We start from the raw sequence: 24,660 nt of genomic DNA, 5'->3' as shown, positions 1-24,660 counted from the left end.
TTTACTTGACCTGCAGCGCTGATAGCTGCAATAATACATTACACTACCTAGGTAGTGTAACGTATTATAAACTGTCAGTGTGACGCTGGGAGTCACACTAACAGGAAGCCTATGAGGATCGTAGTCCTCAGTCTTCCGTGCATAGCACACCCGGAGGCCGTTGTATGGCCTGTTTTGCCATGACAACCAATGGCAGCACCCGCAATCGCTCCCCGGGAAAGTATGTCGTAGCAACAAACCTTCCAGTTTGTTGCTACAACAAACTTTCCCTGCGATCACATGATCGGGACCTGAATCAATCAAGTCCTGATCATGTCTCCCGGTGTTAACATTGCAATCCGGGTGTCAGCACTACTCTGAGACACCCGATCGCGCTGTTAACCCTCACCATGAATTCACGTTGGTGCTGCACAGAGCCCAGCAAGCGCCGACGTGAATTTACAGTGAGCGGTTGGGAAGCGGTTAAGATTTCCCCTGTCAAAATCAGCTGTTCGTCAGGAGATGGACTGCTTGTGAGGGGTGTCAGAAGATAACAATGGTGCCCAAAACCAGATTTCTTTGGATAGAAATCTCCAACAAAAGTGCCTGGTCAGAAGTCCGATTGATTTTGTTTCAATGCTGGTATAACAACTTCTAGGCCTGTACAAAATGTAATTAAAAGAGTTGTCTCACGACGACAAGCCCTGTCCATATGCCCTATTTATTGGTGAGGTAACCGGGTAATCAAAATCCCATTAAGTTCAACGTAATTTCTAAAGAATGATTTGAATGCTTTACGCTCAGGTTTGTTCTTGAAAACTTCCAAGATTTTGGAATCCCATCACTATCATCTAGAACAGTTAAAAAGAGAATTTATGGTGAAATCCATAGCAACCAATCAGATTACATTTTTACACCAATTTGTTTGATTTTGGTTACCAAGAATACTTGTTATCATGGGTACCTGGGTATAAATCTCTATAGAAGGATCCTACGGACCACAAATAAAAGGGAGGCACAATTTCATTGAATTTCATATAATAATAATAATACTTTATTGAAAATCCAATTAACACATTTGTCTTGTTGGACTGTGAAGAGGTCATCTGACAAATAGAAGCAAAACAGCGGTCAGAAGAAAAAAGTCCAGAAGTAGGATTGGGCCCCATGCACATGTAGCGGATTTCATGCGGAGTTCCGTCCGGATTTGCGGGCAGAAAATGTCATCTACATGCCGCTGAACATTTTCCGCATGGAGATCATAGAATGTTGCAGGATTTTCAAGTCTGTATAATGCTCATTCTGTGCTGGATGCAACCTGCGGATTTCACTCTTTTCAATGTAAATGGGGAAAATCCGCACGTAACACATGCGGAAATTACAGCAGAAAATATGCAACAAATCCACGACTTGTGTGGGTACCCTAACACTTTGTAAGCTTTACCCTCACGTTGTGTACATTTATATAAGTCCAGAGGAATTATTACAATAAAATGTTATGCAGGCCAGGATGCCATCTTTTCTGATGAATGTGATTAGCGTTAATATCTTAAAGGGGCTCGAATCCTTAATAAGATGCCGTCACTTAGGATGCAGTTGGGACAAGTTGCAACTCTCTAACACACACCGTGTCCAGATTCTGCCTCCCCACATTGATCAAAGGGTTTATAGGGGGAAGAGTGGACGTGCCAATGTTGGACAGCATTTTCCATATGTCTTTTCTGCTCTCCTATATTTAGTCACCTAAGTTATGACATTGGCACTTCAGCACATAGAAGGGCACTTCTTGGATCATATGTCCAGGACCTGCTCTCTTAGTCCACAGCACTGCCCCCTGTAAACCCAGGTGAATGTAGGAAGAATCAGATCAGGGTAAGGCCCTGTTCACACAGAGTTTTTTTGCAGCGGATTTTGCCACGGAAACCGCGGCAAAAAACGGACGAAATTGCCTCCTATTGATTTCAATAGGAGGTGGAGGCGTCTTTTTCCCGCGAGCGTTTTTTTCTCGCAAGAAAAAAAGAAGCGATATGCCCTATCTCGAGGCGTTTTCCGCCTCAAAAAGCCCATTGAAATCAATGGGAGACAGAAATAAATGTATTTTTTTACGCTTTTTTTGCCGCGACTTTTGTCGGCAAAAACAGTTCGCGGTTCTTCCCTCTGTCTGTTGAAGAAGTAGCTAAAAACGCCTTAAGAAACAAACAAAAAAAAACCATGTCAAAGTCGCTGCATCAAAACACGTGCGGTGCAAAACCACTTAAAAAAACAAAAAAAACAGAGCTGATTTTTCCAGGCATAATTTTCTGCCTGCAAAAAACTCAGTGTGAACATATCCTAAATGTTAGGGTATGTTCACACAGAGTGTTTTCAGACGTTTTTTCGGGCCCCCCAAAAAAAAAAAAAAAAAAAAAATCGGAAGCAGAACGCCTCCAAACATCTGCCCATTGATTGCAATGAAAAATATGGCGTTCTGTTCCGATGGGCAATTTTTTGACGCGGCCGTTTTGAAAGACGGCCACGGAAAAAAGACGGCCGCGAAAAAGAAGTGCAGGACACTTCTTGGGATGGTTTTGGAGCGGTTTTTCATAGACTATTGAAAAAAAGCTCCAAAAATGCCCGTAAAAAACACAGCGAAAAACGCGAGTGGCTTCAAAAACGTCTGAAAATCAGACGTATTTTGAGACGTTTTTGACTCCGCGTGTGAACATAGCCTTAGAACGTTACATATTGCCCCGTTTACTGCTCGTGAGGAGCAGCTTCTTACCGAGTACAGAACCTCTAATAAAAAACATGTTTCGTATTACGCAGCACCAAAGATTGCCAGCCGTGCATCCTTAATCTGATGGATTCTGGATAACGATCAGGAGATAGTCTTTATCTGAAAAAGAAAAATAGGTAAAAAAAAAATTGATCGAAAAAATGAAATGCTGAATTGTCACAATAATAATCATGAAAACAAAGGAGCTCTGGAACTGTTATAAGTGCACGTGTCTGCTGAAGGGTCTGCCGTGCAGTAGAAGTAAATTCTCTGTATTCCTGCAAGTTACTGGTGAAATGATCCCATAGGTAAAAGGAGAGTTTCCAATAATCTAATCGTATTAAAGAATTGTTAGTTAAAGGGGGTATTTCTGATTGTGAAGAGTTTTTACCAGTTTTCAGCTACCCACTGTTTTACTCCTTTATGGGCATCTTACAAATGCCCTTATTAAAACCATCACATTCTCATGATATGGGCATTCCATCAAAGTGCTTGGCATATGAAAAGGGCTGAATGACCCTACTGGGAGTTGCAGCAGTCATACGGCTACTGCTCGCTAAGTGATAACATACAATATCCACACACGGTAATAATGGAACACTATGATGTGATACTGTAGCGTGCGAGCGGGAGACCAGAGAAGGGATGGGTAAGGTGTCGACCCACAAAATGGCTGCCAGCTGGGCTCTCCGTGTGGATCGCAATGGCTAACAGGCCTTCCCACTCTCTCAGGGCCTGCTCGCAGCTATTGATGAGGGGGTTTGCACAGGTTAATGAGGATATCAGTCTCTAAATCCCCCGGAACACTCCCTGTGTCTGCTCCTGTCATGGTGGTGTTTTTGGGGTGTCCTTGATGTTAGGTGTGGAAAGGAAGACAGGAGGCTGCGGAGGCAGTTAAATAGACTCAGCTTGCAGCTGTTTTTACTTAAAGGGGTTTTCCCCATCAGGGACATTTAGGACATATCGACAGGATAGGGCATAAATGTCAGATAGATGCAGGTCCCACCTCTGGGATCCGCACCTATCTCTAGAACGGGGCCCCCTAAACCCCGTTCTACCGCTGTGTCCCTGTTGATGCATGCTATTCCCAAACATAAAGAAGAAAACACAGTGGCTCGCTCAGCTACGCTGTTTCCATAAGTCCCAAAGTAGTGAATGGCAGTTACAGAAACAGCGTAGCATGCGAGCTATGCTGTTTCTGTAACTACTATTCACTTCTATGGGACTTACGGAAACAGCGTAGCTGAGCGAGCCACTGTGTTTTCTTCTTTATGGTTGGGAATCACACGCATCAGCGCGAACACAAAGTGGTAGATCGGGGTTTAGGAGGCCCCATTCTAGAGATAGGTGCGGGTCCCAGAGGTGTCTCTGATGGTAAAACCCCTTTAAATGTCAGTTACAAGTCCACACAAAATGGAGATACAAGGTCCTGTGATAATGTCAGTCTACCACACAGTAAAGTGCAAGTATGGCATTTGCACGCTACAGTAGTCTACCCTGCTGCTACCCGGGGTTGATCCCAGGAGTAAATGCTGTATATGGCTTCTCTAACCCAAATCAGTACCTCTTTATCCTGTCAGGCACTTTGGCTCTGTTCCCAATTCCTGCGGTAAAGGCCCTTTTACACCAGCGGCTGGTGCAGCGAGCGCCGATCAACGAGACATCGTTGATCGGCACTCGTTTGCTCCTTTCACACGGAGCTATGGATGGGGACGAGCGGTTGTTACTCCGATCGCTCGTGCCCATACATGATTATCATATCGGCATCGCATCTCCCTGTTTACACAGGGAGATGTGCTGCCGACATCGATAATATTTTACTTTTTTAAAACGATACGACCAGCAGAGGACCGAGCGTTTGCTCGTTCATCCGCTGATAATTGCCTTGTGTAAAAAGGGCAGCTATCGACAACGAGCGTTATACAAACGCTCGTCTCCCCGATAATCGTCCAGTGTAAGGGCCTGTTCACATCACCGTTCGCATTCCGTTCCGGGGTTCAGTCGGAGGTTTCAGTCGGGTGAACCCCGCAACGGAAAGTGAAACCACAGCTTCCGTTTCAGTCACCATTGATAGCAATGGTGACGGAAACATCGCTAATGGTTTCCGTTCGTCACCATTCCACCAGGTTTCCGGTTTTCCGACGGAATCAATAGCGGAGTCTACTCAGGCCCTAAAACCCCTTTACTCAGCTCCACAGATTTTGTAGTCAGAGGCCCTTATAATGTGATGGCGCTCTTTCCTGTTCTATCTCCATAGAGCTGCTCTAGTCTGTCTACAGGGGCTCAACTGCCACGTGCTGATCCTTCAGCAACTGACCACTACCGGCTCCAACTGTCAACTAGCTCCAACGGCCACTCTGAAGAGGGAGGAGCCACTATATAGAAGCTAAACTCCTCCCACTTTCTGGAAACTTCCAGGAACATACCGTCTTGCATAACATATCATAAAATACATTTACACCATATTGTCAGGCAAGCCATGTCTTGAGGGACACTACATCACTACTCAAGAAATATATATATATATATATATATATATATATATATATATATATATATATATATATATATGTTTTTTAGAAATAACAAACATGCATGAATTTAACAATGTCCCTGAAATACATATCGTCCTCTCATCTGGCTCATAAGTCACCGGAGAACTCAAAGTAGCATAAGTGGGATCCTGACAGACCCCAATCAATGTCAACTTTTTATCGGATGACTCCACCTTTTGTTAGGGTTGTCCCCATTAGACTATATAATAGCAGTTTGCCTGAATAAACCATATTGCCATAGTTAGTGTTCCAATAAGTGTTTTGATAAGTCAGATGTACAGGTCACTGCAGTACCTGGAGCAACCATTATTTCATGCTTCTTAGAACGAATTCGGAGGAACGTCAGATCATTTTGGGGGTCGATATCCCGCACTGTGCTTCTAGCTTTCATGGCGAGCTGGTGAAGGAGTCCAGCATATTGCACGGTGGTGGAGTTATCCAGAGTGGTTCTTATGGGGATGCCTGCAATTGAATACGTACATGATAGTGGAAAGTGGAAACAAGAACCTATTGTAATACATCTATATGGGCTGCAGCAGCGGTAGACACAATGTTGTAGACTTTAAGAGCCAAAAAATGGAAACTTCCATAGACATTAAAAAAAAAAAAGAAAAGTTAATTACAAGGCACCTTGGCTACCATTTGTCCAGCCTTGGACTACACTCCTCCCTATTCCAGATATATCATCTTTAAAAGGGTTTTCCCCATAAACATTAATTTATCACCTATCCACAGGATAGGTGATAAATATCAGATCGGTGGGTCCGATCGCTGGAATCCACACTGATCATGAGAACGGGCTTACCTTGCAGTTCCTGGAAGCCCCATAGTTATGGACCGGTAGGGCACACCATTGACCATCGCTTCATAGCCCCATAGCAATGAATTGAGCCGTGGCCGAGTACATGCACTACCACTCCATTCCTATGCGGCTTCCAGGAACGGGAAGGTAAGCCCGTTCTCGTGATTAGTGGGGATTCAAGCGGACGGACCCCCACCGATCAGGAATTTATCACCTATCATGTGGACAGGTGATAAATATTGCTTATGGGAAACCCCTTGAATGTCCTTCTCTACAAAAACGTAATTCACATGTGGATAAAGCTCAAAAGGGGTTGTCCAAGATCCAGAATTGTTATAAAACAAAATAATTCTTCTTCTTTATCACCCACAAACCCCAAGGTAGTCTACTTTTTCCCAGTCCATGATGCATTGATGTAGTTTATAGGGACCTAACAACACACGACCGCGACGTCCAATAGGACTCTCTGTGTTAGCAGCCCTCTGCACCGACTAATAGAGGGATGTGCTAAGTGGAGGATCACCCTATTATGTCCATGAGACAACCCCTTTAATATAATAGAGAAAACCAGTGCCAGATGGGACAGTGGCGAGTCTGAAGATGTCCCCCTGACCCTTCTAGTTAATGTGAATGACACCACAAGGGCATGAAGATTGGCGTTGTCACGTAACCGGATCAGCACAGATAGAACCATGTCCTATAGGGAGTATGAGCGCCTCCTTCAGTCTTACCTTCAGCATTTACCACTATAGTTCCGATCACTCCTTTCTGGGACTGAATCCTCTTCAGTGTTTCTTCTACCTCAGACTGCAAAGAAGGCAAAAAATTAAAATATGAAAATATTTCCTCCCGGCACTAAACTCCGACCTTCTGCGGTTCTAATGAACCAAATATGATCACCATCGTTTTATTGTGTTGTGTGGAACCGGTCTTAGTCAGGAAAGGATTCCTATAGTAAATGATGGGAGTGGTTGTCCTGCAGCCCAATTAGTAGAGTCTGGCAATCCGGACTATATTGGGTTATAATACACATCAACCTTTTTTTTTTTTTTTAAAGGAGGTTCCTTAGCAGCTTCAATGTGTATGATAAAATTCCGGGTCCCAGCTGCTGCAGAACATCCTTAAACACACCTAAGATGCTGCAGAACAGCATTATACGCACCTCAGATGCTGCAGAACATCTTTAGACACACCTCAGATGCTGCAAAACATCCTTAGACACACCTCAGATGCTGCAGAACAGCATTATAGGCACCTCAGATGCTGCAGAACAGCATTATAGGCACCTTAGAAGCTGCAGAACATCCATAGACACACCTCAGATGCTGCAGAACAGCATTATACGCACATCAGATGCTGCAGAACAGCATTATACGCACATCAGATGCTGCAGAACAGCATTAGACACACCTCAGATGCCGCAGAACAGCATTAGACACACCTCAGATGCCGCAGAACAGCATTATACGCACCTCAGATGCCGCAGAACAGCATTATACGCACCTCAGATGCCGCAGAACAGCATTATACGCACCTCAGATGCCGCAGAACAGCATTATACGCACCTCAGATGCCGCAGAACAGCATTATACGCACCTCAGATGCCGCAGAACAGCATTATACGCACCTCAGATGCCGCAGAACAGCATTATACGCACCTCATATGCTGCAGAACAGCATTATACGCACCTCAGATGCCGCAGAACAGCATTATACGCACCTCAGATCAGATGCTTTAGACCTTCTTTATGAAAAGTATAAAGACCCTTCATAGCAATCAATCGTGTAATAGAATCTCCCTCTTAGCCTTCAAAAAGGGGATCTGCAGCAGCTAATATAACTATTTACAGTCCCCGGGAGGAGAACACTCACCATCCTGCTCGCGGGCTGTAGACGTCGGACAACAAACCGTCGCTTCTACAGTAACTATGGTAACACCGGAACCGACGTGTAGGGGGCGGGGAGAAAGGCGCGGCCTTTTCACCATGAGATAATCACGTGGCGTGCCTTCCTAGAGTTAGTGATATGCTGCCCCTGCTGTTCACTATTGAGTAGTGCAGGGAAGTGTTGCGCACATGATTTGTGTCATGGTGTGTATGTTTAAACGGGTCAATGATACCTAGAGGGGGGATCTGCGTAGGGACCCGATGCTCCACCTAGACTGTTATGTCAAAATATGTGAATATCCAGTTATCACATGTGGTGGGAGGATGTCATGTGTATCATTGGTGGCAATTGTAAGAGACATGGGGCATGTATATAAAAAAGCATTGTCCCCAATATATTTACATGGAAAGGAAATCTTTTACACTTGTCCCCTTCCTCTGCTTGAGAAAATGGCAATTTTTAAAGGAGCCCCAATAATAGTTGCATAAGCTCCAATAATAGTGTGTGCCGCCCACGGATGCCCCCTTTTTGTCTCAGTGGCGCCACCTTATATGCTGCAGCCACAGGTGTCTATATAAGTGGCTCTGTCACAGGTGCCCCATAAATGTCTCATCGACAGATGTCCTTATAAGTGCTTCAGATGCCTCCATGATGCCCGCATAGCAACCCAGCCCTTGCTTACCCATTGTGCGGACTGGCACCGGAGGTCAGGGGCAATAATGTCCAAGGAGCAATCCATCGGTACCCGGTAAATTCACGCTGCTTCCTTGAATTTTCTTCTATTCAGTCAACTCATTCTGCTTATCCGTCATAAAGGACGGTGACTCATTTTGGCTTTGGATTTATGAAGAAAATCTGTATTATCTCGTCAAAATGGGTACATTTGGAGGATATGAAAGTGCTGCTGCATTCACATGGGTTACCGTCTTGTTTACCATTGAGAAAGAGTGACATGGCGTGATGACATCTGGCGCGCAGCACGCTACCCGTATTTATACAACTGACATGATTCTACGTCTTCTTTTAACTGATCAACATGTACAACATCTCAGAGAGACGTATATAGAGCTATGTAATCATAGCAATACGACAGGAAAGCCAACCACAGCGCCTCCATAATGACAGCCACAGTGCCTCCATAATGACAACCACAGCGCCTCCATAATGACAGCCACAGTGCCTCCATAATGACAGCCACAGTGCCTCCATAATGACAACCACAGCGCCTCCATAATGACAGCCACAGTGCCTCCATAATGACAGCCACAGTGCCTCCATAATGACAGCCACAGTGCCTCCATAAGGAAAGCTACTGTGCCTCCATAAGAAAAGCTAATGTACCCACATAACTGAGCCACAGTGCCCACATAACAGAGCCACAGTGCCCACATAACAGAGCCACAGTGCCCACATAACAGAGCCACAGTGCTTACAGAATGGTACCCTATAAAGAAAGCCACTTGTGCTCCCTATCCGGCAGACAGGCAACGACCTCCAGGAAAATGGCGGCCCAGGATCGAGCATATGTCCAACCAAGTGACGGGACCAGAGACAGGAGGTCGTGTTATTGATGGCAGTTGTTTATTCCTATGTGTATGTTTGTTCTGGGCAGTCACGTCTCTGCCGTATGTCTCTGCAGTAAAATGTCTGCTGCTCAGGACATCTCTCTCTAGCTCACTGTCGTACCTTCAAGAACAAGGTGCCATAGGGACCCATTTATTTTGCTTTGTATACATGGGCCCCATGGCAATGTCAGGGCTAGACTCCTATTGGTAAACTGGCCAGTAAAGGAAAAAGCAGCGTAACTTTTTTTTTATTTGTGTATGGACAGTAGTGTCATAAAGAAGATTTCCTGCACAAGGGAGATCCCACATCACATAAATGTGCCAGACATTAGAGAGCCACCATCTATTTTTACACACAAAAAGAATGACTTACTGGGTGGGCCCCTAAAGCATCTGTAATGGCGAATAAAGCAAATTAAATGAAGTGCGGGACCTTCTGACAAACCAGTATGGCTTTCACAAACTGATATTCGCTCGTTCTGAGCCATAACCAGAAGCGCAAATTTTTAGGGAAACTATTTTGCTCATCACTCGTGACAGCCTTAGGCTGGGTTCACACGACCTAGTTTCAAGCGTAAACGAGGCGTATTATGCCTCGATTTACGCCTGAAAATACGGCTACAATACGTCGGCAAACATCTGCCCATTCATTTGAATGGGTTTGCCGACGTACTGTGCAGACAACCTGTCATTTACGCATCGTCGTTTGACAGCTGTCAAACGACGACACGTAAATTGACTGCCTCGGCAAAGAAGTGCAGGACACTTCTTTGCTACGTAATTTGAGCCGTTCTTCATTGAAGTCAATGAAGAGCAGCTCAAGATATACGAGCGTCACAGACGCCTCGCATAATGCGAGGAGGAGCTTTTACGTCTGAAACGACGCAGCTGTTTTCTCCTGAAAACAGTCTGTCTTTTCAGACGTAAACGGTAGCTAGCGTGTGCACATACCCTTAGGCTGGGTTCACACGACCTATTTTCAGATGTAATGGAGGCGTTTCACGCCTCGAATTACGTCTGAAAATACGTCGGCAAACATCTGCCCATTACTTTCAATGGGCTTTACGATGTACTGTGCCGACGACCTGTAATTTTACGCGTCGCTGTCAAAAGACGGCGCGTAAAAATACAGCCTCGTCAAAAGAAGTGCAGGACACTTCTTGGGACGTAATTGGAGCCGTTTTTCATTGACTCTATTGAAAACAGCTTCGAAAACGACTCAGAAAACATCTGAAAAGAAGCCTCAAAAGAAGCTCAAAATTTCATTTTCAGCTTCAAAAACGCCTGAAAATCAGAGGCTGTTTTCTCTGAAATCAGCTCCGTATTTTCAGACGTAATTGCAGTCAGGGTATGTTCACACGCACTAATTACGGACGTAATTCGGGCGTTTTTGCCCCGAATTACGTCCGCAAATAGCGCCTCAATAGCGCTGACAAACATCTGCCCATTGAAAGCAATGGGCAGACGTTTGTCTGTTCACACTAGGCGTATATTTACGCGCCGCTGTCAAATGACGGCGCGTAAATAGACGCCCGCGTCAAAGAAGTGACCTGTCACTTCTTTGGACATAATTGGAGCCGTTATTCATTGACTACAATGAATAGCAGCGCTAATTACGTCCGTAATGGACGCGGCGTTCAAGCGCCTGCACATGCCGTTACGGCTGAAATTACGGGGATTTTTTCAGGCTGAAACATCCTCGTAATTTCAGCCGTAACGGACGCCCTCGTGTGAGCATACCCTCAGGCTGGCTTCACACGACCTATTTTCAGGCGTAAACGAGGCGTATTATGCCTCGTTTTACGTCTGAAAATAGGGCTACAATACGTCGGCAAACATCTGCCCATTCATTTGAATCGGTTTGCCGACGTACTGTGCAGACGACCTGTCATTTACAGCTGTCAAACGACGACGCGTAAAAATACAGCCTTGTCAAAAGAAGTGCAGGACACTTATATACATTATATGCAGGACACTTCTTTCAGACGTAATTTAAAGAGGCTCTGTCACCAGATTTTGCAACCCCTATCTGCTATTGCAGAAGATCGGCGCTGCAATGTAGATTACAGTAACGTTTTTATTTTTAAAAAACGAGCATTTTTGGCCAAGTTATGACCATTTTTGTATTTATGCAAATGAGGCTTGCAAAAGTCCAACTGGGCGTGTTTAAAAGTAAAAGTCCAACTGGGCGTGTATTATGTGCGTACATCGGGGCGTGTTTACTACTTTTACTAGCTGGGCGTTCTGACGAGAAGCATCATCCACTTCTCTTCAGAACGCCCAGCTTCTGGCAGTGCAGACACAGCCGTGTTCTCGAGAGATCACGCTGTGTCGTCACTCACAGGTCCTGCATCGTGTCAGACGAGCGAGGACACATCGGCACCAGAGGCTACAGATGATTCTGCAGCAGCATCGGCGTTTGCAGGTAAATCGATGTAGCTACTTACCTGCAAACGCTGATGATGCTGCAGAATCAACTGTAGCCTCTGGTGCCGATGTGTCCTCGCTCGTCCGACACGATGCAGGACCTGTGAGTGACGTCACAGATCTGCACTGTCAGAAGCTGGGTGTTCTGAAGAGAAGTGGATGATACTTCTCATCAGAACGCCCAGCTAGTAAAAGTAGTAAACACGCCCCGATGTACGCACATAATACACGCCCACTTGGACTTTTACTTTTCAACACGCCCAGTTGGACTTTTGCAAGCCTCATTTGCATAAATACAAAAATGGTCATAACTTGGCCAAAAATGCTCGTTTTTTAAAAATAAAAACGTTACTGTAATCTACATTGCAGCGCCGATCTGCTGCAATAGCAGATAGGGGTTGCAAAATCTGGTGACAGAGCCTCTTTAAGCCGTTCTTCATTGAACTCAATGAAGAGCAGCTCAAAATTTACGGCTGTCAGAGACGCCTCGCATAATACGAGGAGGAGCATTTACGGCTGAAACGAGGCAGCTGTTTTCTCCTGAAAACAGTCTGTCTTTTCAGAAGTAAAAGGCACTTCTCGTGTGCACATACCCTTAGGCTGGGTTCACACGACCTATTTTCAGGCGTAAACGAGGCGTATTATGCCTCGTTTTACGCCTGAAAATAGGGCTACAATACGTCGGCAAACATCTGCCCATTCATTTGAATGGGTTTGCCGACGTACTGTGCAGACAATCTGTAATTTACGCGTCGTCGTTTGACAGCTGTCAAACGACGCGTAAATGGACTGCCTCGGCAAAGAAGTGCAGGGCACTTCTTTGCCACGTAATTTGAGCTGTTCTTCATTGAACTCAATGAAGCACAGCTCAAGATTTACGAGCGTCTCAGACGGCTCGCAAAATGCGAGGAGGAGCATTTACGTGTGAAACGAGGCAGCTGTTAACAGTCTGTCTTTTCACACGTAAATGCCTCTCATCGTGTGAACATACCCTAAGACTCACTGGACCCCGTACATCCAAACTCTCTCATCAAAAATGGTCTTATTGCCCATGAATACAAATTTAGAAGCTACGTTTCTGTTCTCTCCGTTGCAACACATGAAGGTTGAGATCTGCCTGGAAAACAAGTCCGAGAGCCTCCTCCTTGAGAGAATAATATACAAAGAAAGGTATCACAGCACCGGAGAAATTTGCCGGAGTGCACGCCTCCAGGCAGGACCGGGTCCAAGGTCCCTGGGAATATATACAGAACTCGTTTTGTATATATCCATCTTGAGAAAACCACTTATCATCTGCTCTACTTTTTTTTATATGATTTATTATTCCTTCACACCTTTTTGGAGTCTGTGGGAGCCTGTCATCCTCCTCCTGTCTCGTCACAAGCTGCTAGAATAGCATGCCTCCACCATGCTTTACACTGCAACTCTGCTTCTCCACACTGGCTACTGTGTGTAAGTACACGTTCACAAGGAAGTCAGTGTATGAAGTGCTGATTCCCATTACAGCAAGGATAGAATGATAATAAATACAGATAACTAAACCGAATCATCAGATAACTAGTACTGAGACAGATGAGCCTTGGTAAAGGGCAGCTTGGAAATCCAATCTAAAGAAGTTATTAATCTAAAATAAAAGATTTTTTTACAAAGATCGTAATAATAATACGGCAGTAAAAGATAGACAAAGGTGTGTTTTCAGTACTGCCAAGCCACTTTACCACCCTACGTCAAGTGCCAGTTTGGCCTTGGCACAAAGACCTGAGACTGGTTGCTAGGAAAACAATGCCTAACAACCACCCAATGTAGAAGGCTGCAATTGTTAGGAATTTTATCCCTAGCAACAATCCTGTTTCGTATGCCTCAGCTGTTCAGTTAAAAACTAGATTGGCGCTGTATTTACAGTCGAGAAGGCGAAGAAAAGCATGGCAGCAGTCTTTTCATGCCATTCCCCATCGCAGGCTGTCTTATTAATCAGAAGTTTTCAAGAAATACATATAGGCTAGAACCTCTTGAAATGTCCATTCAATGGCAAATCACAAATTTAAAGTTTTCTTTGGCCAATTGCCTCACTTCTTTATGAAATCCTTTGTAGTGGAAGGAGAGTGACAACCTCTACAGGTGGCCAATATGTCCCCCTATGGGGTGGTCAACAAATGGAATTGTTCATTAAAAGTTATCACATTCTTCACCAATGTGATCTTCTCATGTGTACCTAGGAGATCAATTTCACTAGACTTCCCCTTTAAGTATTAAAGGGAACCTGTCATGCTGACAATGCAGTCCGATTTGCAGGCAGCATGTTATAGAGTAGGGGGAGCTGAGCACATTAATATATAGTTTTGTGCAAAAAGATTCACGATCCCTGTTCACTGTGGGCTAAAGAGTCCAGTGGGCGGTCTCAATCATTGATTGACAGCCTTCCATGTATGAGTATGAATACAGAAATAGCTTCCAATCACTGACTAGGACTGCCCACTGGACACCCAGAGTGAGCAGTGATTTAAATGAATAAATTACAGGTTATCCTGAATCTTCTTGCACAAAACTAAATGTCAATCTTCTCAGCTCCTCCTGCTCTATCACATGCTGCCCGCAGTTCACACTGGATATTTTACGTGACAGGTTTCCTTTGCGGCGTCTTATCAAATATCTAAACAGGGAGATTGGACTGTCCCACATCTTATTTTCTATGGCACATCACAACCTATGAAACTTGACCAGCACTTTTTATGCCCCATGGATAATATTTATTCAGGAACGGTTACAGCCAGTTACATTTGTAGAACTTTTGGTCCAATAGACTTTTATAGGTCAACCGGTTGTTTCTTTAAGTTAATTTCAAACTACGGGATGTGCCAAGCTATGTTCCTTTAGGGTTCACCTGGGCTTCCTTTCATGGCTCACCCATGCCCATCAGCCGGTGCCAATAGCAAAGGAGCTGCAATTACGGGTTGCAATAATACGGCCTTGAGGTATGAGCAATGCATCTCGGTTTTGTTTTTTCGAAATCCCTTTATTTGAACAGCTGGGAAAGGTATTACTGAGATGTCCGAGAGGTGAGCCAAGTCATAGACATTAACTTCAGAGAGAAGAGGATAATGGGGCATATTAAAGTGTTGGTTTTGGGCCCTATTCACCTGATAAATATATAGCGAGCACATTGGGCACTGCTGAGTGTTTATGTATGCGTGCGCCGGCTCATGTGCAGACTACATTATGCAAGGCTTTGATTGCTCCTGCAGGATGTGGCTTTATGATGGATGAGGTTAGTTTGGAAAACTGTAAACATCTGGGCTACTAGGAGCAAGCAAGCCATAAACTTTATAGAGGGAGCCAAGCCAGAGGTTCAGCTTTGGCTCATGTCGAAAACGTTTCAGGCAAGCGTGCACTAGAGCGCGGAGATCTGGAAACCTTTATGTGTTAAGCATGTGTGAAAGCGTGTAAATAGAAGCAAGGAATACATCTTCTGCTAGAGAGGCCAGCACGTTTCTTTAAACTTTATCCATCAACATTAAAGTATATACCAGCTGTGAGGCAAATATATTAGACAGAGGTAGGACATTAAGATAAAAGAGATACGATTATTTCTAAGTAACTGGGATTGAGCTTTGATTTTTAATATAATTTGGTTTTATATGGCTGCTTTCTTCAAGAAACAGTGCCACACTTGTCCAATGGCCATGCCTGGGATTACAGCTCAGTCCCATTCAAATGAATTTCAAATAACCCCTTTTAGTTGATAGTTAACACTGTAGTGGAAACTAATGGGCCCCTGAGGTCCCCATACAGATCCTGCTATTTAAAGTTTACACTGAAGCACCAGGGATGACAAGCAGGCCACTGGACCACTAGAGATTATGAGCAGGTCACTGGGCCACTAGAGATTATGAGCAGGCCACTGAACAACCAGAGATTATGAGCAGGCCACTGAACATCCAGAGATTATGAGCAGGCCACAGGACCACCAGAGATTATGATCAGGTCACTGGGCCACCAGAGATTATGAGCAGGCCACTGAACCACCAGAGATTATGAGCAGGCCACAGGACCACCAGAGATTATGAGCAGGCCATTAGACCACCAGAGATTATGAGCAGGCCACTAGGCCACCAGAGATTATGAACAGGCCACTAGACCACCAGAGATTATGAGCAGGCCACTGCACCACCACATGGTCAAAACCTGAAGAGATCAGGCATTTAGTTGCTACAATGGCCCCCAGGTACTATCTATACCACCGCTAGTATCTGGACGTGGATTGTACCACCAACAGCTAGATATAAGAGGCTTACTGTGCCACTGATCACCTAGTACTTGGACGCTGACTAGACCACTGACCACCGGAGACCACTATGTGGATTTTACCATGAAAAATTATTACAGAGGGGACGTCCCACCTTCGGAGCTTACAGGCTGCGGAAAGCTTCTTCTGCAGTCCTTTAATAAGAAGAACCCTATCAGACAGCGTTTGCCATCCAATCATTGGCGGCCTTCTGTTTTAAAGGGTTTTTCCCATGAGAGACATTTATGACATATCTACAGGATATGTCATAAATATCAGATAGATGCGGGTCCCACCTCTGGGACCCGCACCTATCTCTAGAACGGCGCCCCCTAAACCTCGTTCTAGCTTTTTGTGCTCTCGCTGCCTCCCGGCCACTTCCTGGTTAAATGGTCGGGAGTTACGAAAACAGCCTAGCTCAACGACCTACGCTGTTTCCATAACTCTCATAGTAGTGAATGGCAGTTATGGAAGCAGCGTAGCATGGGAGCTACAATGTTTCCGTAACTATCATTCAGTTCTATGGGACTTACGAAAAAAGCGTAGCTCAGAGAGATACGCTGTTTTCGCAACTCACGACCATATAACCTTTTTCATGGTCGGAATTCACCTGATTCAGCCGCAACACAGAGCGGCAGAACAGGGTTTAGGGGACCCCTTTCTGGAGGTAGGTGCAGGTCCCGGAGGAGGGTCCCGCATCTATCTGATATTTATGACATATCCTGTGGATATCAAGTAAAATAGTCGAACAACAGCACACGTCTCCAGATGATCAAAGTGGTTTTGTTGTCAAAACATCCACGACAAACAGGCAACGTTTCGACCCATAGTGAGTGTGGGGTCTTTGTCAAGCCTAACATTACATCTAAAAACATCATACTAAATAGGTGAACTCAAATAATCACATGGTACATTGCAGCCAGTGAGAATCGTGATCCCGATCTCCCAGGTGAATCATACATTAGTCTTGATGACAACCAACAACTTGTTACATAATAATACAAAAAGTGTATAAATCCGACATACAATACATCTTCAATCCATAGTAAGTATTTAAGACATCAATTGTTAATCTTGGAGTAGAAAACGAAGAAGGGAAGTCCACCACACTCCAGGTTCCAGCTCTGATCACAGGACGCCACCGCGCATGCTCCGCAATCAGTGCATCGCAACGGCATAATAGAAACAGAAGTATTACAAAAACATCTCTTTCACGCAGGTGCCTATAGAGGGTATAATGTCCTCAATCTCACATTATGTGGTTCAGAAGTAACAGTCCACACAATGTGATAGCAGTCACATGGGGAAACGCTATAGAATGTAATCTCATGTTGTCAAGGACGCCATCACTACGTGACGACAAGTCACCTGTGTCCAGGCGTCCAATAAAATGAGAAATGGAAAAGGTAAATTTAACCTGTACCTAACCGATTATACGGGTCAAAAAGTGGTAAGATCTTGAAGTCATCAGTTGTGTTAAATCGCCTATATAAATTGGATCACCAAAAGTGGTCAGAAAATGATTACAGGGAATGCTCGTAACATACATTCGATGGAATACATCGAATATTTATACCGCATAATACACAAGACTTCTAGTAGATTACCGATCGTCACTTATAATGTCCCCATTGAGACCTCTATGGTCTCCATAATGAATGCACAAACACTCGCAATAAACAAGAGAAGAGAAAAAAATGTATAGTCCTCGTCCTGGTCGTATGCCCGCTGGTGTGTGGTGAACGAACCTCCAAGCAGAGTAGTCCCCAACTGTAAAAGATATACAAAAATTTTTTCTTAATATCCAAGGAAGGAATTACGTTGGATCTTTCAGCTTGATACCTTACACCCGAGAGGTTTGAATCTAGAATATAAGATAACACCTGGACTCTGAAACTTCATTGCTGTTTTTAACATTTTTTATTAATATTGTACACTTTATGGGTGACCATCGAGATATGTTCATCTTCTTTTCCCCTTTTTTTAAAAAAAAAAGTTTTTATAAAAATGTCTTGGATATTAAGAAAAATTTTTTGTATATCTTTTACAGTTGGGGACTACTCTGCTTGGAGGTTCGTTCACCACACACCAGCGGGCATACGACCAGGATGAGGAATATACATTTTTTTCTCTTCTCTTGTTTATTGCGAGTGTTTGTGCATTCATTATGGAGACCATAGAGGTCTCAATGGGGACATTATAAGTGACGATCGATAATCTACTAGAAGTCTTGTGTATTATGCGGTATAAATATTCGATGTATTCCATCGAATGTATGTTACGAGCATTCCCTGTAATCATTTTCTGACCACTTTTGGTGATCCAATTTATATAGGCGATTTAACACAACTGATGACTTCAAGATCTTACCACTTTTTGACCCGTATAATCGGTTAGGTACAGGTTAAATTTACCTTTTCCATTTCTCATTTTATTGGACGCCTGGACACAGGTGACTTGTCGTCACGTAGTGATGGCGTCCTTGACAACATGAGATTACATTCTATAGCGTTTCCCCATGTGACTGCTATCACATTGTGTGGACTGTTACTTCTGAACCACATAATGTGAGATTGAGGACATTATACCCTCTATAGGCACCTGCGTGAAAGAGATGTTTTTGTAATACTTCTGTTTCTATTATGCCGTTGCGATGCACTGATTGCGGAGCATGCGCGGTGGCGTCCTGTGATCAGAGCTGGAACCTGGAGTGTGGTGGACTTCCCTTCTTCGTTTTCTACTCCAAGATTAACAATTGATGTCTTAAATACTTACTATGGATTGAAGATGTTTTGTATGTCGGATTTATACACTTTTTGTATTATTATGTAACAAGTTGTTGGTTGTCATCAAGACTAATGTATGATTCACCTGGGAGACCGGGATCACGATTCTCACTGGCTGCAATGTACCATGTGATTATTTGAGTTCACCTATTTAGTATGATGTTTTTAGATGTAATTTTAGGCTTGACAAAGACCCTACACTCACTATGGGTCGAAACGTTGCCTGTTTGTCGTGGATGTTTTGACAATGAAACCACTTTGATCATCTGGAGACGTGTGCTGTTGTTCGACTATTTTACTTGGAATTCTACAACATGCCGGAGTGGGTTTGCCTGACTTGACAGCGTGCACCGCGCCAGACTCGGGATTTGTGCTGCTTCAAAACCTTTCATTTTTGCTTCATATCCTGTGGATATGTCATAAATGTCTCGCATGGGAAAACCCCTTTAACCCTTTATAGTGCTTCAATAAGGTTACAATAGTCAGGAACATCCAGTACACACATAGCATTAAACTGCATTATCAATTTAGTCTTTCTCATCATCGTATTGGAAGTTGGAACATGTTTTTATTTGAGGCTCCCTCAATGATAACGGTTCATCTACAAGGCTGAGTCAAAAATTATCCGCACTCCAGTTATATTAAAACTTCTGTTGGCCGCACTGTCTTATCAGCGCTTTCCATACGAGGTCGCTGTCTCCCCAGTCACTGCTGTGGAGGTTTGAACGTGTTACGTCTGTTTATTTGAGACTGCAGTGCAAGAAACAATGGCTGCCCCACTTGTGATTTATATGAAGAAGAGCAGCGTGAAGTGATTAGTTTTTTGTGGTCGGAGGGTGTCTGGTGCCGATATTTATCGAAGACTTTGTACACAATATGGAGAAAGCTTTGTCGCAAAGAAGTGTGTATGAATGGATAGAGATGTTCAAGGAAGGATGCACAAGTGGCAGCCATGAAGACGGAGCCGGACGCCCGGACTCTCCAGGTGTTAAATAATTTTCCCTCTAGTCCTGATCTTGCCCCATCGGACTATCACCTGTTTGGTCCCCCGAAAGAAGCCCTACGAGGACGAAGATTCACATCTGATGAAGAGGTGAAGGCAACGGTGCATTCGTGGATTGCAGCTTAGCCTAAACTATTTTTTTAATGTGGGAATACGAAAGCTTGTTGACAGATGGACAAAGTGTATTGATTACAATGGTAATGCTTTCATTGCTAATGGTTTCCATTTGTCCCTGTTCCTTAACCCTTTCAAGACCGAGCTCATTTTGGCCTTCAGGACCAGCCCCATTTTTGCAAATCTGACATGTGTCAATTTATGTGGTAATAACTCTGGAATGCTTTTGCCTATCCAAGCGATTCTGAGACTGTTTTCTCGTGACATATTGTACTTTATGTTAGTGGAAAAATTTGGTCAATAAATTCATTGCATATTTGTGAAAACAAAATTGAGAGAAAATTTGCAAAAATTATGATTTTTCTCATTTTAAATGTATCTGCTGTAAAACAGATAGTAATACCACACAAAATAGTTACTATTTCACATATTCCATATGCCTACTTTATATTTGCATAGTTTTTTGAACATTATTTTATTTTTCTAGGATGTTACAAGACTTAGAACTTTAGCAGCAATTTCTCACATTTTCAAGAAAATTTTAAAAGGCTATTTTTACAGGGACCAGTTCAGTTCTAAAGCGACTTTGAGGGCCTTATGTACTAGATAGACCCCATAAATCACCCCATATTAAAAACTGCACCCCTCAAAGTATTCAAAACAGCATTCAGAAAGTTTATTAACCCTTTAGGCGTTTCATAGGAATTAAAGCAATGTAGAGGGGAAATTGACAAATTTTATTTATTTTGCTGCAATTCATATGTAATACATTTTTTTCTGTAACACAGAAGGTTTTACCAGAGAAACGCAGCTCAATATTTATTGCCCAGATTCTGCAGTTTTTAGAAATATCCCACATGTGGCCCTAGTTTGATAATGGACTGAAATACCTGCCTCAGAAGCAAAGGAGCACCTAGTGGATTTTGTGGCCTCCTTTTTTTAGAATATATTTTAGGCACCATGTCGGGTTTGAAGAGGTCTTGTAGTGCCAAAACAGTGGGAATCCCCCAAAAGTGACACGGTTTTGGAAACTGCACACCTCAAGAAATTTATTTAGGGGTATAGTTAGCATCTTAACCACACAGGTCTTCTGCTATATTCATTGGAGTTTGCCTGTGAAAGTGAAAATCTACTTTTTTTCTGAAAAAATATAAAAAAAAATAATATTTGCAAGGAATAAAGAATAAAAAGCACCCCAAAACTTGTAAAGCTACTTCTCCCGATTACAGCAATACCCCATATGTGGTACTAAACTACTGTTTTGACACACGGCAGAGCTCAGAAGGGAAGGAGTGCCATTTGGATTTTGAAAGGCAGATTGTGCTGGATTGGTTTTCAGTGCCATGCCGCGTTTGCAACGCCCTGGAGGGAGCAAAACGGTGGAAACCCCCCAAAAGTGACCCCATTTTGAAGACTACACCCCTCAAAGAATTTTTCTAGGGGTATAGCATTTTGACCCCACAGTTTTTTTGCTGAATTTAGTGGAATTAGGCCGTGAAAATGAAAATCTACTTTTTTCTGAAACAACATAGAAATGTTTAATTTTTACAATGAATAAAGGAGAAAAATCACCCCAAAATTTGTAAAGCAATTTGTCCTGCTTACAGCAATACGCCATATGTGGTAATAAACTGTTGTTTGGACCCACGGCAAGACTCAGAAGGGAAGGAACAATATTAGGCTTTTGGAGCTCAAATTTAGCTGGAATGGTTTTTGGATGTCATGTCGCATTTGCAAAGCCCCTGAGGTACCAAAAGAGTGGAAACCTCCCAAAAGTCCCTTTAGGGGACTGGAACGAGCGATCATTAGGTCGCTGGTACAATACACTGCAATACTAATGTATTGCAGTACAATATCATTTTTACAGACTCCTGTAACAGCGCGATCGCTGTTCCTGTCCATTAGTCCCGGGTGACAGCAGTAATACACAGCGGACACCTGCATAATATGGAGCGGGCGCAGCGCATGAGCCCGCTCCATATATAATCCCCCGCACCACGACATGCTATTAAGTCGTGGTGCGCGAAGGCGTTAATGCGCAGCGGATGGTGCAAAGTGAAAATTAAAATTTTCCACTGATATGCCATTTTAATGCACAATATGTTGTGCCCAGTTTGTGCCACTGAAGACAAATACCTCGTACAATGTTGAGCGGGTTCTCCCGGATATAAAATATCATATATGTGGACGTAAGCTGGTGTTTGGGCACGCTGTGGGGCTCAGAAGGGAGGGAGCGCCATTTGGCTTTTGGAGCGCAGATTTTGCTTGGTAACTGTTCTGTTTGGGGTTTTGCTGGTATTTCAGTTTATGATGTGGGGGTATGTGTAAATTGGGCAGAGTACATCAGGACATAATAAGAGGATATAATAATTCGGTAAATAAATAATAATCCGCAGATATGTGGCCAATATCGCACTGATAAATGGCGCCCGATCTTATCCACTTTTGGACACTGCACAATTTCTGTCGCTATATTCTGAGAGCCAGAACTTTTTTTATTTTTTCTTCACCGGAGCCGTGCGAGGGCTTATTTGTTGCGGGACAATCGGTAGTTTTCAATGGTACCATTTTAGGGTACATGTGATTTTTTTTATCACTTTTTATTAGATTTTTTTTGGCAAGCAAAGTGACAAAAAAACAAATTCTGACAATGTTTTTTGTCTTTTTTTTTTACACTTTTCACCATGCGGTATAAATGACATTTTACTTTATTCTGCGGGTCGATACGATTACGGCGATACCAGATGTATATAGTTTTTTTAATGTTTTGTGGCGTTTGCGCAATAAAATCACTTTTCGATAAAATTATTTATTTTTTGTGTCACCATATTCTGAGAGCCATAACTTTTTTTATTTTTCAGTCAAAAAAGCTGTGTAAGGGCTTGTTTTTTGCGGGACGGTTTGTAGTTTTTATTGGTACAATTTTGGGGTACATGCGATCACTTTTTATTCTATATTTTTGGAGGGTTGATGACCAAAAAAATAGTGATTCTGACATTGTTTTTCAAATTATTTTTTTGCGCTGTTCACCGTGCGGGAAAAATAATATTATAGTTTTATAGTTTGGGTCGTGAACGCGGTCATACCAACTATGTGTACTTTTTTTTAACATTTTCATTTTTTTTCCTATAATAAAGGACTTATAGGAAAAAAAAGCATTTTTGTTTTTGTAACTTATAACTTGTTTTTACACTTTTCGAAAACATTTTTATTAATTTTTTTTTTACTTTTTACTTGTTTTACTTGAAGACCTGCAGCACTGATCGCTGCTATAATACATTACACTACCTAGGTAGTGTAACGTATTATAAACTGTCAGTGTGACGCTGAGAGTCACACTGACAGGAAGCTTATGAGGACCTGCCTCCGGCTGGTTCTCATAGGCTGCTGTGCATGGCAGACCCGGGGGCTGTTGTTTGGTCCCCGGTTTTGCCTTACAACCGATTGCAGCACCTGCAATCGGTCCCCGGGAAAGTTTGTTGTAGCAACAAACTTTCCAGTTTGTTGTAGTAACAAACTTTCCAGTTCGTTGCTACAACAAACTTTCCCTGCGATCACATGACCGGGACCTGAACCAATTAGGTCCCGATCATGTCTCCGGGACTAGAGGCAGGGGATAACAGCGCGATCTGGGTGTCAGCGCTACTCTGAGACACCCGGATCGCGCTTTTAACACCCACCGTGAATTCACGTCGGCGCTGCACAGAGCCCAGCAAGCGCCGACGTGAATTTACTGTGGGCGGTCGGGAAGCGGTTAAGGTTTCAGTTTTTTTTTGTGGAAACCATAGCGCAGTCAACTGCGCTATTGATCCTGTCAAAAAAACATGTAAACGGGACAATAATCAGCAGATAAACGAGCAAACGCTCATTCATCAGCTGATCTGCTTGTATACGCGGCCAATAAAACAGTCGCTAGTTGTCAGCACATTTCCCTGTGTAAACAGGAAGATGTGTTGCCGATATAATGGAAATGTATAGGCATGAACGATCGTAGTAACGATCACTCATCCCCATACATAACCGATCACTGCTTCTTGTGAAAGGAGCAAATGAGCGCTGATCAACGAGTTGTTTCGTCAATCGGCGTTCACTTGTACGGCCCATATTGGTCACGTAATAGGACCCTAACTTCCCATGGGAACCACTGAGCAATATGGCCACATCACATGTCACTATGGCCAAAAACTCACCACAGTGTACAGGTTCCTACAGGTTCCCAGGATTGTTTTAAAACACCTCAAGTCCTAGAAAAAAAACTTCAAATAGAAGACAACTGGATGTATTATTGCCAGGGACAGTCGCGTCTGGACAGATGGTGAAAATGAATGGTCGTCCATGTAATAAATGGATGGACTGGGTCCACCAGAGCTGAAGAAATTCTCACAGAGCAGCTCTCCAATCTGGCTCATTAACCCCTTAAGGACGCAGCCTAGTTTGGGCCTTAAGGCTCAGAGCCCATTTTTCAAATCTGACATATTTCATTTTATGTGGTAATAACGTCGGAA

General features: G+C 43.4%; 1 protein-coding gene across 2 annotated transcripts; it reads right to left on the bottom strand.

The window, feature by feature from the left end:
- Positions 1-1,010: 1,010 nt before the first annotated feature.
- DYNLRB2 (dynein light chain roadblock-type 2) lies at positions 1,011-8,064 on the bottom strand. 2 transcript variants are annotated; one of them, XR_012850683.1, is made up of 5 exons: positions 7,964-8,064; positions 6,823-6,898; positions 5,584-5,751; positions 2,741-2,854; positions 1,011-1,297 (listed from the first exon to the last, which is right to left on the bottom strand). XR_012850683.1 is itself a non-coding variant. In XM_075838654.1 (4 exons), the coding sequence occupies exons 1-4, from the start codon at positions 7,964-7,966 to the stop codon at positions 2,811-2,813; spliced, it is 291 nt and encodes a 96-aa protein (XP_075694769.1). In that variant the 5' UTR covers positions 7,967-8,064; the 3' UTR covers positions 1,011-2,810. The 2 variants fall into 2 exon arrangements, 1 of the variants encoding a protein (XP_075694769.1); XM_075838654.1 differs by having other exon boundaries at positions 1,011-2,854.
- Between the last annotated feature and the right edge of the window lie 16,596 nt (positions 8,065-24,660).

The sequence above is a fragment of the Rhinoderma darwinii genome, chromosome 9, assembly GCF_050947455.1.
Source record: "Rhinoderma darwinii isolate aRhiDar2 chromosome 9, aRhiDar2.hap1, whole genome shotgun sequence".
Lineage (NCBI taxonomy): Eukaryota > Metazoa > Chordata > Amphibia > Anura > Rhinodermatidae > Rhinoderma > Rhinoderma darwinii.
The sequence above is the reverse complement of the archived record's forward strand: the minus strand, read 5'-3'. Positions and strand labels throughout refer to the sequence as shown.